Genomic DNA, 17,661 nt, shown 5'->3' on the forward strand with positions numbered 1-17,661 from the left:
AAAATTAGCATAAGGAATGTCTGCTGTAAAAATAAAATAAAAACACAAAGTTGTATAGAAAATATATAATTTATTTAAAATTAGTTGCTTTAATTAATATAAGGTATTTTTTATTTCCTATCTTAATAATAATGACAGATTATTTATTTTTTCCTCTCTTGCCTTTGCCTTTCACAGGCACAGGTTCTGCATCAGATTCTGATCTGAAAAATAAAGATGATTATGTTTTCTACTATGTTCTATAATATCTCTAAAAACGAGTTGTATTGGCTATATACTTTTTAAGGAACTTTCTATAGAAAATCCATTCCCACTGCTTTAATTTAGAAATATGTAAGTAATAAATGTTTTTCTTAAATCCAAATAGTGCCCGCGGCTTCATGACATCGTCTACAGTATATACGCTCAGTTTTTTTAAATCTATATCGACTTATTATTGAATAGAAACATCCAAATTTTCGTATATATATTGGATGTGTGTTATGTTATCTATTATTATTGCTAAATTGCTTCTGATAAAAACGATTTAATTTTTAAAATCTTATATAAAAGTGGGACTAATAAGTTTTCAGAAACCCACAAATATATTTTCTTCAACTATTTACGATTCTTACATCAATAACATAAATAAATTAAGTTTTATTAAAACCTGAATATTATAACCAATAAAATCAAATATATGGCAAAATTAATGAAAAATTGTTTATTAGTTAAAAGAAAAAATTAAGTTCAAATAGAATAATTACACTTACGATTGACTATTTTCCGGTGTCTCTGGCACAGTCACATTTGACTTTGAAGCGCGCCTACTCGTATCGTCCTCTGACACATTCAGCACTTCTTGTTGCTGTAAATTGTATAAAAGCACATTAATTAGCTCGATATATTTTGAATTAAGAAATTTATAAAATTCTATTAAAATAATAATAATATTCCAGTAAACATACAGTCTTGTCTAGTCTTGGCCTGAAATTGCATTTTTTCTGTGATTGACAAGATGAAAGCGGATCTTTCTGTGATTGACAAATCGATTCAGTGAAATTTGCGAAAATAGAACACCCCATTGTTGCACACCTGGGGTCTACCCCAACATCACTGTATTGAAAAACGCGTATATTTACTTTCCATCATCATATGACAGGCGGAATTTTTTTTTTGTATACAGCAAATAAAACAAATAAAAAATTCGACGAATACACTATATAAAAGACACCTTAACTAAATATTATTATTAATAATTGCTATTTAAATTACAGTATAAAGTTTGAATAAACTGAGAACAACTTACAATTTCATTATCATATATTATAGTATGGAGTTGAGTATCATCTGAAGAGTCCTGGATGAACTGTGGACTGGCTGTACTGTTTCGAGAACTCATCGATGATCGAGTCGAACGGCGAGGGGCTACCACTGAAAAAATATTTAAAGTGCTGCAATTGAATTTGTTTATTGGTGAAAGTTTAAAAATACAGAAGTCTAATTCCTGCGATAGACATGGATGCCTAAGAAATGTTTGATGCATTGAGTATCTTCAATTTAGCCATACAGTATCAAATATTATTAAAAAATCATATCACGAGTATTCAAAAGACACCGGTGCTCACTATTTTTGTCTAGTAATCCGCATTAAAATAAAATAAAAATTTGCGTGTGCCTCTTATATAGTTTGTAATAAATCATATACTACCTTCTTTCTTCTTCTTCTGCGTATTCTTCTTTTTGGCCTTATTCTGACTTCCGTCTGTGTCGGGACTTGAACTGGATTGAGCAACGCGAATGGATTTACGAACGGTAACATTTGATGCGTCCAAGTCGCTGAATGGCGACGAACTTGATGGAGACTTATGTTTTTCTTGGGATTTCTGTTTCTCCACTATTTTCTCATTTGCTGAAATATTTTCTAATATTAGAAAACGACTCTATAAGTAATACATATATGATTTAGATTAGTTGGCTCTCTCTTGATATATTTTAACCGGAGATGTCAGATTGTAGGATGTTACGAGCTATAGTCACTTTGCGATGTGTCCAAATTGAATAATTTTGTAATGAAGGACTTAAAAGCAGTGTTCAGGGGTACACAGGGCAAACATTATTTATCCCCATGGCCCATTCTTCAAGAAGCTTATATGCTCCTTCCATTACCAGTGTAATGGTATTGTACTAGTAATATAAAGTGTTCAGAAAATTATTCATATTTTTATTTCTTCATTTTAATGTTAATAAGTTTAGATATAAAAATATAGACATAATATTATATATTTTCAAATATTCGATATGGCAAAATCTAAGAAAAATATTTTTGTATTTTTAATAAATCTAATCTAAAATATACAATATAGCATTTTTTGGCAGGCTATTTACCTCTATCAACATCAACTACAGATCTTTCTGACCGACTCCTCTTATAACCTTTCTTTTTCTTCTCCTTTGAGTTTACTTTGTTATTTTTGGACTGCGTAGGTTCTTCTTCTGGTTCCTTCGTTACAATTTTCTTTTTCTTTCCTATAAAAAAAACATTATAATCAATACTTATCATTGACAACTTGTTTCTACATTATTTATGAAAAGTATTAATTGCATATAGTCCGGTCAAATTAGACTAAAAAATATTTACTTGGATGTCTAAATTGACCGGACTAATATAGAAGTAACAAAAATATTTAGAAAGATTTTCAAGGCCAGATACAAAAATATGGTTATTATATATTGCAAGCAAACTTTAGCGTAAATTAATCCGAAAATTTCCTGAATTTGAACTCAAACTGAACATCAATCCTTAGAATTTTTCTGTTTTTATGAGGCAATGTAATAATTTCAACATTTTCTCTGTTAAAGAAAATACTCTGGGAATTAAGACTGTAAAAATGTAAGAACTCTAAAAAAGACATTTATTTATATTACCTTTGGTCATTTTAGGTTTCTTAACTGGTGATATGTCACTGTCTGAGTCACTTCTTTGATCTTGTGAAACCGGAACTGAATTTGCATCTGAGGACACCACTTCGTTGTCCCTATTGACTTCGGTTTCTGGGTCTAGTGATTAATATTAAATTATTTATTTATTTTATTATTTATTAAGCTTTCGTTGCATTACATAAAAGGTAAAAAAAAAATATTAAACATAATGTAATGAAAAGCAACTGGCGGCCTTATCGCTTTAGAGCAATTTCTTCCAGACAACCACTCAATCACTCAGAAATTATTAAAACGCATAAAAATTATTTAAGTTATTATGGTCGTGAGAAGTAAAACTTACACCAATTTATAAAAACAACAACAATAGAGCTGCAACCTCAGAGGTCTCAGGTATCTGCATCTGTTTTGTAATTAATTAATTTATTCTAACAGTCAAGTAGATGATCAGACTTTTGTGCCAGACACACCGTCTTAGAGGCTAGTCGCACGTTAAAACCACTAGGAGAACAGTGTTCTATTTCCTTCGATATGAACTCTCATAGTAAGGACTTGTAGAGATTTTAGTAGCGGATGAAACAATATGATCATTATGAATTTACCAACTTTTGTTGGACATTAGCAAATGAAACATTAAATTCAGTTCTAAACGTAGGATAGACAAACCTTCAGATATTTTAGATGGCTCTGTGGGTGACGTTTCGTCTATTTCCACTTCCTCTTCGACAGTTTCGTTTATGACAACATGTGTGCTACGCGCTAATGGTTGAGCTGAAATGCACATACAGATATTAATACTTATTAATTACGCAAAAAATATGACCAATCTGTATTTCAAACTAGTATTCGAACGAGTACTATTTAAATGACCGAGTTACGACTAATTCGATGAATCTAATAATACCAATACAGGCTAAATCTGTATTTTTTTATGAAATACCAAATAGGTATTAACTGATTCTTATTCATTATTATCGTGTAACTATATAGTCTTAATTGTATGTTCAGAACAGCATTTCTATTAGCTTAGTAATTTCTATGACACTTTTTACATGTATATTTTTAATACGTAAAGTTAAACACTGTGAGGCTATTGTAATGACTCATAGATGGCGTTATTATGAAATGTACATAATAGGTTTGGCACCGTTCAAGTATTATGTAAGCACTTTTACCAACACATTGCCTATGCTTAAAAACGATATGTATATACTTTTATTTTTAAAAGCTTTGCTTACTTTTGTTGACAAGAGGATGGGGGAGGGGGTAAATCAAAATCAGTTAATACTTGAACGGCCCCCTATAGTGAAATCATACGAAATAATTGCTACGTTTCTATGAAATTTATATTATTTATACACACTCATAAACAATTTCTTAAACGTATATATCGTAGACCGCATACTGCTCGTTGACGTATCTGTTTAAAAAAAATTTACAAGTAATTGTTGTACTACTGATGTATGTATGTCTATATATATACGCTCACGTGTTCTGTAAATTATTGTGAGAAGGCGATTAAGATGACTTGAACAAACGGAATGCGTTATTAAGATATATACTTTAATAGATTTGCGAATATTTTTAAATTTTGACTTAGTATTATTTGGTAAGTTAAGGTAAGCTTAATACAATACTTTTATACTTACGTAAAGACGTAGTGGCCCGGCCAAAGACACCTAAACTATCTTCAGATGGTCGAGCATTATCTGTGATACCTGAGAATTCAGTAAAAATTGATATATTATTGACTAAAGCTATATTACTTCTTTTTTAGTAATTTACATACATATACAATTTACGTGTGTATGTGTTTTAGCGCACCCCAAAGTAGCATAATAGGGTTTTTTTAAAACAACAAATTCGCATTGTAAAATGCACCTTAGCACAAAGATTTAAAGACCACTAAAGTAAATAGTGGTAATAAAAATTTCATTTCAAATTACTAATATATGAAGTACTAAAAGAATGACTGACCTAAATTAGACATTTTACTAAGACTAGCCCTTTCTATCGCTTCCAGAGCACCGAGATATCTCGTCAAATTACGGCATGATTGTTTGTCAGGTAATTTCTGAAATCAAATTTAATAGTTACACTTATACTTAACACTTATAATATTTATTTATATGAGATTAGCTAATCTAATGCTGTGACAACCGTTATACACGTATTTTATAAAAATAATATAAATTTATACACATAATAAAAAGCAAAATAAAAGGGTAAATCAAATCTCAGGAAGTTCACCACTTCCTCAAAAAAAGAGCACGCTGCAACCTGCAGTATTATTAATTATCAGAAATACACTATAATATGAAAGTATTTTTAAATTCTACAAAAAATATATGATATATATAACATACCGAACACAATTCCCTCAACATGGTAGCAAGATCGATAGCCACTTGGGTCTCCCGTGGTGGAGATAAGAGCGCGAGCATTCGGCACGCGAGCCCTGCTTCGGGTGCACTCGGGCGACGCACCAAGTGACCGCATAGCACCATAGCCATTGCGCCTTGACTGTCTATAAGCTGAAATTATAAGCATCGAAAAGCACATAAGATCGTGACCGATTTGGCAGACGATTATAATGCGATAGAAAGAGAGAGCGAGAGAGAGAGCGAGAGAGAGAGAGAGAGAGAGAGAGAGGAGTGAATGAAATTGGAAGGAATAAAATATCTGTTTAGATAGTTGTTTTGGCCATTATTCTTTCGTTCATACATTCTAGAATTGAATCTGCAAAACGGATAGCAATACATCGCGTATAATGAAAATATTTAATATCACCGCATATAATTCTAGTATTTATTTAAATATTAAACTACTATTGAAATGGAACGATTATATCTTGAATACAAATCACAGAATAAGTAGAACTATTTTTAATTATTTTATCACAGCGAAGACAAACGATGTTTAGTAATGGAATAAATTTATTTAAATTTTGTCGAAGATTAAAATCACAAAACGATGACCAAAAGACGAGGATAGACTTACCTCACTATTAAGACGAGTAAGCGAGACAATAAATCTCACGACCGCCTCTTGATCTATTTCTGCAATGGGCGAGCTGGCGGGCGCATTTGCGAGAGCACGTAGAGTCGGCATCGTCGCTTTCTATTGGAAGGAAAGGAGCGTCAACTTAGTATTGTCTTTTATTAACATAACTTTTACACATTTAAAGAAAAACACTTTTTTACGGATTGTAGTTATGTATTATTGTATTATCAATATAAATTAATATATTGGATAATTATTAAATTATTAAACACCTGGGATCCAATAATATCCAAATTAAAATCTCAAAATAAGCAATCCGCGAAAATGGAGGACACCGTGAGCAATTTCTGCAAAAACCCTACATCTTTTGGTCGATACCAACTCCGGGGAAATAAATACAGATAACACAACATTTTCTACAGCTGTAATACTTTTTTGACATTCAACACCTTTTGTCTTCAGTCACCGTGACTTGCACGCTGTAAAGCACGCGAAACGTCGGTTTAAATTTAAAATTATGTCTAAATAATTATAAGTTTAAATACAATAATACTTAACTATAATCCTTAAAAAAGTGTTTTTCTTTAAGAGCGTCAACTTTGCAATTACAACTAAAAAAATACTTCAGCACGTATTACTGATGGGTATATTAAATGATTCTTGGTCACAATATTACTATTCCCATATTGGTTTGGCATTTGTGGGTTACGACCCTCGCAAAATATATTTCTCTTCGGCCCCATATTTGACACTCACCTGTATCTGTTCCTGAGCCCCATCCACGCCCACGGGGAACGCTTGGAAGAAAACTCCAATGATTTGTCTTAACATGTCTTCTTCGACTAAAAATACATATGCAATTATTATTTCACAGTTATAAAAGATTGAGAAATTACAAGACACAGTTTATATTAATGACAATTTGTTCATTGTCTTGTTTGTTTATTTCAGTTTTAAATGTTTTTATAAAATATTACTTATGAGCCAAAAGCCTCATGTTACACAATTTTAGTCTTTAAATTCAACATGGTACACACAAATAAAATTAAAAATGTTTATAGGTACATCCGGTGAAATATTTTATTTTTGGTACAAACACAATAAACTCCTACAGTAAAGTATCTCACCAGTAGCAGGGTTGAACCACAGTAGCATCAATCGGCTAAGTATAGCTGGCGACTCCAAATGACCCAAATATAACAATCTGCAAATACCTTCCACTATTATGAGTCGATATGATGGACTCTGAAAATAAACAATGTTTTAAACTCTAAATGACTAGTGTGTGAACGTTGCTTTGCATTGAAATTCAAGAACGAATCGAAAGGCATGTGTTAAAAGTGTTGTGTGAAAAGTCAAATTAAAAGAAATTCTACTTCCACATGTACCACTTCACTCTCTTCTCACGGGTGACAATCAAAAATACAAATAATATATGCGCAATATAAGCCGTTATAACGCATTTTAATTGTAAGAGTAAGAAAGTCGTTTAGCGTGGGTTCATGCCTACATTTATAATTCAAGGGCATGTGTACCACTTATGTATTGTAATTAAATTAATCGTGTATTTAGTATCAACATTGCACCCGGGGCGAGTAGTAATTCTATAGAATGAATAAAAATAAACGAAACTAACCGAAAATAAACAAACTACCCGAAACTAACCGAAGCTAACCGAAACTACCCGAAACTTGCCGAAAATAAACGAAGGTAAACGAAAATAAACGAAAGTATCCGAAACTTGCCGAAAATAAGAGAAACTAACCGAAACTACCCGAACTAGCCGAAAAAAACGAAGGTAAACGAAGATAAACGAAACTACCCGAAACTAGCCGGAAATAAACGAAGATAAACGAAGATAAACGAAACTAACCGAAGCTAACCGAAACTACCCGAACTAGCCGAAAAAAAACGAAGGTAAACGAAGATAAACGAAACTACCCGAAACTAGCCGGAAATAAACGAAGATAAACGAAGGTAAACGAAAATAAACGAAAAAAACGAAAAGCGATTTAAGGAATTTCCATACTTTGAAAAGGTCGCCTCCTTCAGCTGATTTGTGAATATGACGCCGCTGAGCATCACGGCACAAAGTATTGCATCGATTCCGAACTTTTTGTATTTCTCACGTGCCAAAGGAGACTCAAACAAAAGCTTTAGCACGATTTTTAGATAATTAATTTGATGTCATCAGTTAACCATGGAAAAAGTAAATGTTTCACTTTTACTGGCCTTGTTGGCATGAACATCATACAGTTACGTTAGCATTGAATTGAAAAGCCCAACTTTCTTGTTAACATCACTCTCATTATACACAGAGTTCCAATCCAACTCAGCAGCATCAGCAGATAAATTCTCTATATCTATGCCTCTAAAACATAAGAATTTGAGGTTTCACTTTAGGTGGCCGCAATTTATAGGAAAGGAAGATAAGAGATGAGTGGCATTCAAAATATTTAAATTAGGAGATTCGATTATTTAGATCACCCATTAAAATGGTATGATTATAATTATTAACAAAATTATCTAAAAGCGGACCAAGGGCGGAAAAGTACATTCGAAGAGGGACTATAAAACACACCAAGTAGTAATTTAGAATACGAAAAAGAGATTTCCAGCAAGAAATGCTCAACTGCATCATTTGGTGGGGGTTGCGGTGAGCTGCTAAGAATAGTATAAGGAATATGGGCACGTAAATAAATAGCAACCTCACTCCCAACTCTGCCCAGACGGTCGTTCCGTAGGAGATGAAACCCAGGAATGGGAAAGGAAATAGAAGGAAGACTGGGTTTAGGCCAACTCTCAGAAATAAGAATGGTGTGAATATTACAGTATTGAAAAGAAGAAAACAGATCGGTATAATGCGCCGGAATACTTTGAGCATACATTACACAACATAACATTATTTTTGTTTTTCATCCGTAAAAATTTTACCCTCATGCGTCTAAAGAAGTTTCACTTGATCTAAAATGATATAGCTGATATAGTGAAAAATATACGCATTACAAAAGGCCTTACATCTTGGGAAAAGTGTTATTCTAATATCGTCCAAATAACCTTACCGGATTCTCCATAAGTTTCAGAAGTAGTTCGATAGTTGTACTGTGGCTTGACGATAGAGATATCTCGGATTCAGTTATTGTATCTGAAATGCATATACTTATATTAGGTATTATTTCCAAAATACGTATACAAATTTTATTCAAGGTAAACTATTGTAAATACGTATTTTAGTACGATAATAAAAAATATGCTGCGAAGTAATTTGAAGAGGCACATATTTTTAAATCTATATCAATCATATTTTTAAGGAAAGTATATCTTCCCGACCGCAAATCATTTTTTTCCGTTGATTAAATATCTTTATAATACATATTTTTTGTGTATATGCACAACATATACATATAATTTGTTTTAATAGCCATACTTGTGAAAAATTAAACTTGATGCTTGACAAGTGAACATTACTTTTCTGATAAGAATAATACAAAATCGTCAAAATTTTCTTACCGTCGTCATCGTCTAGAGTATGTTGAGTATTTCGTTTCTTTGAAACTTTAGGGTCGGGCATTCCATCTTCAAAGACTTTAGCCCCATGCACACATAACAAATCCACTACACAACGAAGAGCGGTTGCAACTCGAGTCTCTTCTGATAATAGGACTAACTAAAAAAAATATTTATTTACAGCATGATACTAACATACCCTAAACTATAACAAATTTGATTAATCAGTTTTCCCAATTTAGCCAGCTTATAAAGTATAGAGGCTTTTGCATACAACTCGTATCCCTGAAGTCGTAGGTTCGATCGCCGTCTGTGCACAAACACACCTGTCTAAGTACAGAAAAACATCGTGAAAAAACACTTGCTTTTCGTCAGGCACAAAAAGGCTGATCACCTACTTGCTTAACAGAAATAACAAATTTTTTTCTTTAATTCCACTTCTATACTTAAATATTAACCATTTCCAACATGAATATATACATACAGGTCAAAGGAATAATCTTTTTTTGAAGTCGGTTAAATATGTATATACTTACATTACGAAAGAAGAACGCCTTATAATTGTTTACGTACTCCTTGTCCAACATTCCATACAATGCTACTGTTTCAAGAGCATGTTCTGTTATCTCTTGATTTTCTAATATGTCAGACTGTAAAATAAATACATACATAGAGTCAAGCATCATATAATAAAAAAGGATGGGCGATACATTTAAAAAAGACTTGTATTTTGCATAAAAAATATTTTTATATTTTCTGCTTTTCATTGGTAAAACCTTACCTCAAAATTAACTGATTTCATTTTTACTCATAGGAAAACTACTCTGATTTTTTATTTCGTAGAATTTTGACATAAATGTTGTTACTAAAAAGTTCTCTTTTTGGACTAATTACACCCATTTCAGACAAATAAAAAATAAAATAATATGTATTTTTTACGTTTTACCTAAAAAAAGTAAATCTAAATATTTACTTACTCAAAACATAAATAACAAATATTTTAATATCACGAACAATATATCGAATTAAGTTCAATTACTTTTTTTTATTCTTTATCTATATTATCTCTCGCCGTTAAAACACTTTTAAAATGGAGCACCGCACTTTTTAAAATCGGTTAAGTAGTTTAGGAGTCCATCGCGGACAAAAATCGTGACAGGAGAATATATTAAGATTATACCAAAAAATAGTTACTTCTGTTATCTATACAAAAGAGAACAATTATTTTTATTCACTCACCTTTAGTTCTTCAAACATAGTATTCAAAATAGGCGTGACAGTCTTTAACTGAGGTGTGTCAAGAGCACTATTGATGATAATAAGGCATTTCTCCAATGTTTCACTATCTGACCTCCTTTCTCGAATGGTCTAAAAACGATACAATTATTCAGTTTTATTTATATACATAGCTAGATATAATACATATAATATATCGATCTATATCTATGTTTATAAACAAAAATGAATTGCGAATCGTTTGTCTAGTTAAAACTCGAGAACGACTGGAATGATTTGGATAAATTCGATGTTGAAATATTTGTGGAGGTTAAAATATTATATACAGTACGAAAACTCAATATTAAAACCGGAATTTAAGTTAGGATATGGAATAACCGTTTAGTAATTGATTACAAAAATATATCAGTTAAAAAAGTAGATTAAGACGGAATTAAAAAAATATTGCTCTTGGTTTAAGAGTTAATCATTGGATGATGAGGATTTTTGACTTACTGGCATTGTCGGTGGTGGGGCTGTCTTCGTTTCGAGTTCTTGTAGTTTCTGCTGGATTTCAGATACCTATAAATAAAAGTAAATTGTTAGTAATAATAACGTACAAACATTCACAAGGTTCATATATTGATATCCTTTAATTCTTTAGGTGCATTCAAAATATTCAACATATAACGTGAATACTAGTTCTATTAAAATATATAATTCATCTTACCTTTGCTTTACATTCAGCTGCGAGCTCATAGTTTTGTTCCCTCACCGCTTCGTCTTGGGCATCAGTTGCAACATTTAAAGAGACTCTCAGTCTAGCCCTCTTAAATTAAAAAAAAAATGTTTTAAAACATATACTGTGCCTGCTTCTCGCATTGACTATGCGACATGACCAAAGTTGACAGTTTTATAATGGAACAACTAAGCGAGATGATGAAGAATTAAAGAAAAATTTGCAATTGACATTGTCAAAAATTTGTATTCAATCTAAATTAGGTTAACCAAAAGAAACATGTAAGTGATCAATAAATAAATAAATTTATTTATTTATTTGCATAATATAAAAATAAGTCTAACATAAATATGTAGATGTACTACTATAATGTAATAACGTAAAATATAACTTCAATGTATTCCTAATATCAATATATTTAAAAAAATTATCTAGAAATCTAAATTTTATAATTCAAATATAAGTAGCTAGCTTTTTACTTCAAAGCATAAACTCAATTTGACAGAAAGAGACAAATTATGTCTGAGTGATTTTAGTTCTAACTAAAATATTTTCATAAGAGAAGGGTTATTTTTTTTAGACTTCATCAGAATCAAACCCTGGCATGTTACCTGTAATTTGATCTCATCACTATCAACAGGCGATGACACCAACGACATTTCCACTTCAGGATCCCGCAAAGAAGATATCACAGAGTAAATAACTTCTAGACGAAGAGTTATATCCGATATAACCAACTCTAGTGCCGATACGAAGGCCCTAATGACGACACAATCCAGATGGCCGTAATCACCTAAAAAGATTGATTTAGTTTAGCAGTCTATGCTGAAAGAGACCCGAAAGCTTAGCAATCATTCAAACTATTACAATTCTTATTCGTTCAAGTTGAATATTGTATTAACGTAACAGAGTTATCAATACAACAAAAAATGGAATTTAGCACAGCAGTTCACATCCCACAACGTTTCTGTTAGTACGAGAACTAAACGATGTCGTTTTAACTGTATAGTTTTATCATTGATAAAATATTGCCAGCGCTCGGCACACTGACACATTAGTAAGTAAAATAACAAGAATATAAGGGCCTGTTTCACAATGTATGGATAAAGTGCCAAATAGCTATGCAACACATAAATTATTCGAAAGATAAAAGTTCCAAATTAGATACTTCGAATTTCATGACGTATAGCGCTATCTGACAGTCGTGAAATGCAAAAATACTATTTATCGTACCAATAAGTAACAAATAGCTTATTTGGAACTTATCCGTACATTGTGAAACAGGCCCTAAAAGTTATAATGTGACAAGTACTTATAGGCAAACATGACATACACGCAGAGATAATAATATACACTAACAAATATTAAACAAAAATTAAAATTCCAAAAACAAAACAAAAATTGATTTTAAAGTGTGAGGAGTATATAAGGATATCCAGACCTGGCTCGTTTATCAGAATGCGTGTGTAACGTATGTGTACATAAAATTTAGATAAATTATCTATTACAATCATGACTTTAGTATTACAAAAATCGCGTTTGAGGTATTAAAATGGACTGACTTGTGTACCACGATAGAATTTGTCATGACTTTTGGAACAATCTGTTACAGAGATAAATATAATAGTAGGCAACACAACAGAAGCTCTCCATAAACTGTTTTCCTTATTAATGAGGAAATTTTTACTACAGATTGAAGTATTCTTACCAGTAAGTGCATCAGTTATGAGCGTCTGTAAAGTTGTTCTGCCCATGGGATCTGTGGTATCGTATACTTTAAGCATACAAGCTAACTCATGGAGTACATACTGACGGGTGCTAAAACCGACTTGGTCTTCTGTAGCCGATGGGCATGGAGATTCCAATATACTGCAAAATATCTTTATTAAAAAAAACCAATAATTTATCACAATAACAGAAATTAATTAAAATTTTCCTGCCATCCTATTGTCGAGTTTACAATAATATATTTAAAACAAAAATATTCTTACTCATAAAAATAGAAAATCATATGTATAAAATAATAAATTTAAAATTATGTTTAAATAATTATAAGTTTACAATAATACATAACTTCAATCCCTTAAAAGTGGTTTTCTTTAAATGTGTAAAAGTTATGTTAATAAAAGACAATCCTAAATTCATATGTATATATTTATAAACATGTCTAAGTATTATACACATGGTTTAATTTTTCCAATTGGCATATTAGTATTCACGGGGGTGAATATGGTCATGGGTAGACTAAAATGTTATTATTTTGAGATTTAAATATCAACATAAATAATTGTATAAACAATGCAGAAATAAACATTTTTAAGTCAGGATCGCCATTATAAAACAAAATATTAATATATTTTTACTTACGCTCTAATGTATCCAATTAAAACAACCAAGTCAGGTATGACCATTTCCAACGTTTCGTCATCGTTTATCTTCTGTAAATGTTCCGCTAGATGGCGCCAATACCAAGCTGTTTCCTTATTCAGTTTTTCAGCTGGAATTAACCTCAAGTTCTTGTCTGTTGGCAGCCATTCTAAAAGCTCCGATATTGGTAAACGTCTGCAAATGATAACATTATTAGAAAACACATTGGCATTAATAGAAATAAAACTAAAACAACAGATTCTTCAATTAACTTTAAATATCTTTACAAACAAAATGTGTTTAGTCCTCAGTACAATCTGAATAATATAATCTAACTCAAATATAAAAATTATGTACAATATAAAGATGACACTTTTAGAGTAATAAGGAAATTTATTAGCAATGTTTTAAACTATATAACTTTATTGATAATCGGAATCAGATTAATGAACATTAAAAAAAATATAACTGTTAAATATATTCTGCTTAAAATATAATCCAAAACCTTTATATGTGCCATGAAATAAAATTGAAATCAAGACTTACTTAAACAAAGACTCCAATAACTTTCCGGCAACATATTGGGAATCTTTAGCATCATTTACATTATCAAGACGTATTGCCTTGAGTAAGTAGACAATATTGCCTTCGAAAGAACTCAGCCACCCTGGTATTAATATTTCTTCTACAACTCGTCGTACGCGCGGGTTTCGTTCTGTTAGGCCAACCTTGTAATGGGAAGTAGTTGAATCATTAAAAAGATACATGATATGAACCGCATATGAACACTACAACGGAAATGCAAAAAAATTTATAATGAAATGTCTATAGTGTGATGAATGTGTCAATGTTGGTTGTTGTTATTTTTTATTACTATGTTTAATAATTTGTTTTTTTATTACTCTTAAATATATAATATTCTACGGTTTCGTTATTTGTAAATATGAGAGGAACATGTATACTACCTTATTACTTCTACTACCATACAATAATTGACCTGTATTGTAGATTTATTCTAGGAATTTGTCTTCACATAAAATTATTAAACTAATGTATACAAATATTGTAAATCCTATTTTAAATAGGTAAAAGTGGAGTTTATTGACCAACTTTATTTTATTTAACATTCAAAAGTGCTATTTTAGGTGGTCTAATTGGATTGGAATTAATAACTTGACTTTGAAATTAAAACATTTATTGTAAATTCCTAAAAAAGTATGTTAAGTAGACAAGATATTTTTAAAATAAAAAATGTAAATAAATTTACTTAAGCTGTAAATGTTGGTATTTCTTAAAATATCTGATATAATATATTTGTGTATTTAGAATGATCTCAAGTTCTGTCACCTGTGTCTCTGTCTGCGCTCTATTATTGTGTAATATTTAATTTTGACTGTGCTTAAGAAAAGGGTTAATATTGAATATTTTTATTAGTTTTATATATTAATAATATTAATAGTTTTATATATAAGTAGATTGTTTGAAAAAAAATATGATCAGTGAGTTAAATGCAGGAATGTATATATGCCCATGTTTGAGGTTTGATGATTTCACATAAATAAATATCAGACTCACCTTCAAAGTATGAAGCCTCTGCTTAACTCTCAAAAGTTTGACATCAATAGCTGATATGTACAGAAATGCCGCACGGCGGACTGCATCATCAACATCACATAGTCTCTCCAACACAAATGGTACATTACGTACACATTTTGCTATTGACATAAGTATTGCTCTAAAAAAATATTAATAACGTAGCACTTAAGAGTTCTTATAGTGTCCAATATTTGCAGAAAAAAGAATGTTTTATGTCACAAATCTATCATCTAAATCTAATAGAAGCAATTTATTTGTAAATTATAAGAATTAATAAACACAAACAATAATTCATTAATTCAAATTCAACATATAAAAAAGAATACCTTCGAACAGATGAGCTAGGATCACAACTCATGTGAAAGAGATAAGCACGGGTGACTTCATCATCAGACTCCATGGGATTCTGAAGTCTTTGCAATGCCATTGCAGCACGGCATCGTACGGCACTACGCGTATCTTGTAGGCGTTGGAGCTGCAGCGGATAAAGGTAAAATATGAGTTGTCTCCAGACCACTATACTACACTATTACAGGATGCAGATTTTGGTCACTGGATTAAAACTGTGTTCTCTGTGGAATCTCATTAACAATATACAATACAACCTTTTTCTCATGGATATATGAATGTCCATACTTATAAGTAAATATACAACTGAGTAGAAAGAAATAAGTTTAGGTTTGGATTTATTTTAAAAACAAACTACATCAAAAATTTATAGATTGAAAGGATCCATGCGCTTCAAAATGTTATTTTTTACCTGTGAACTAAGAAGCTTATCACACAGATCATCATCCAATGACGCATCATCACCAAGAGCAGCAAGTACAGCTGCCAGCAGCTGACTTGCTCTATATCTGACTGACTGTCCAGAGACACATTGACACTGAAATATAAAATTTTCCTCTGATAATTTACAAGAATCCATAACCCATATGTAATTTTTATACTTATAGTATCAGAGTTATGAGTCCTTTAATATATTTTTCATTAATGGCTATCAATACTCATAAGTCCCTTTTCCTATAACAGACTGTATTCATTCGTACTTACTTCAAATATAATGTTAAATATAAACATAAGGAATTCCTCTTCATCATCAAGTGAAGTGCAAAATGTTGCAACAAATTGAATAACACGATCCACATTTGCACTGGTGTCTCCGAAAGTAAACAAATAGTGAAGGGCATTCTTAAAGCTTTCTCTGAATATGTCTTCATCTAACTATAATGATTAAAAATAATGTAAAGCTTCACAACCCTTAAATATACTTCACTTTTAAAAACATCTTTTACCTTTCTGTAAAGTTTAATCGTTTCTTTTACATATTTTTTGTGTTGAACAACATTGTATTGAACATTATCAAATATCTTAAAAATCGCAGAGTTGTTACGTGGATTAGGTGTATATGCTTTTTGAACAATTTCATTTTCAACATGAGGCATTTTAATATGCTTTTTACAATACAAATAGGTATTATACGAATAACAAACAACAGCAAACAGCTCTCAATTTGAACTTTGAAGCAGTGACCGTTGATATTTTTTATTTGTCATTGTGGTATAAGTTATAACTACGGGGCGGCTAGAGCTATTCGACATTGTGTATTCACTTGATTGCTTATGATATACATACTTATGTTGAGTTATTTACAATAACTTCTACCACTTTTATTATAATTAATGTCATCAACAAAATAAAAATAAAAAATATCAGGACTAAATCAAATTGATCCTTGTGGTATATTGACGAAATTAGGGTATTCGTAGGACATATTCAAAAAATAAGAATTTCTCATTTATCGTGTTATAATGCCTACTATTCATGTCTATAAAATGCAGACCGCTATAATTACCAGTTGTGCATTTTAACTTAGATTCCAGTATAGACTAGAGAGAGACTTGTACTAAATATATAGTACATTTTGTATGTAGTAGCAGTAGTGTAAAGTTGTACCTACAGTAAAGTAATGTAAACTAGTGTTGTAAGTACAAAGTTTTTGACAACTGACATTAATATTTATCTAAACCTAGTCTATACCAAGTATTATAATTTGTTTAAAATTTACTTTTGATATCATATATATCATATATATTTAAGGGAACAGGTAGATTTAACAATAGTAGGGCTTCATTTTCATATTTTCTTCGCCGATGGCTTCGCCGATGGCTTCGCCCTCGAACATATCTTATAACAATGGTAATAAAAAAACAATATTATAAAATTTATTATAATATACATAAGACTTGAAAATGAACATAGTGTATCATTTAACATTTTAGACTGAAGAGCCAAACAAGCATTTAATAATAGTT

At 31.0% G+C, this 17,661-nt stretch overlaps 1 protein-coding gene across 1 annotated transcript; it reads right to left on the reverse strand.

The window, feature by feature from the left end:
• Positions 1–49: 49 nt before the first annotated feature.
• LOC111004377 (condensin complex subunit 3) lies at positions 50–17,495 on the reverse strand. The gene is made up of 28 exons (XM_022275383.2): positions 16,642–17,495; positions 16,400–16,570; positions 16,107–16,232; positions 15,673–15,821; positions 15,326–15,485; positions 14,297–14,478; positions 13,751–13,945; positions 13,092–13,252; positions 11,995–12,176; positions 11,375–11,473; positions 11,161–11,226; positions 10,669–10,797; positions 9,966–10,079; positions 9,433–9,589; positions 8,985–9,067; positions 7,050–7,167; positions 6,679–6,764; positions 5,920–6,039; positions 5,286–5,453; positions 4,897–4,993; positions 4,569–4,637; positions 3,586–3,690; positions 2,908–3,039; positions 2,368–2,508; positions 1,691–1,891; positions 1,289–1,413; positions 753–847; positions 50–203 (listed from the first exon to the last, which is right to left on the reverse strand). The coding sequence occupies exons 1-28, from the start codon at positions 16,789–16,791 to the stop codon at positions 140–142; spliced, it is 3,645 nt and encodes a 1,214-aa protein (XP_022131075.2). The 5' UTR covers positions 16,792–17,495; the 3' UTR covers positions 50–139.
• Positions 17,496–17,661: the final 166 nt, after the last annotated feature.

Source organism: Pieris rapae, chromosome 14 (genome assembly GCF_905147795.1).
Source record: "Pieris rapae chromosome 14, ilPieRapa1.1, whole genome shotgun sequence".
NCBI lineage: Eukaryota > Metazoa > Arthropoda > Insecta > Lepidoptera > Pieridae > Pieris > Pieris rapae.

Bases quoted from the DNA above. Each gene is read 5' to 3' on its own strand.
- LOC111004377 (XM_022275383.2), bottom strand. From the start codon at position 16,791: ATGCCTCATGTTGAAAATGAAATTGTTCAAAAAGCATATACACCTAAT. The intron at 6,765-7,049 runs GTGAGATACTTT...ATGTATTTTTAG, and splicing joins GTGGTTCAACCCTGCTACTG to TCGAAGAAGACATGTTAAGA. The intron at 204-752 runs GTAAGTGTAATT...TTTATTTTTCAG, and splicing joins ACACCGGAAAATAGTCAATC to ATCAGAATCTGATGCAGAAC.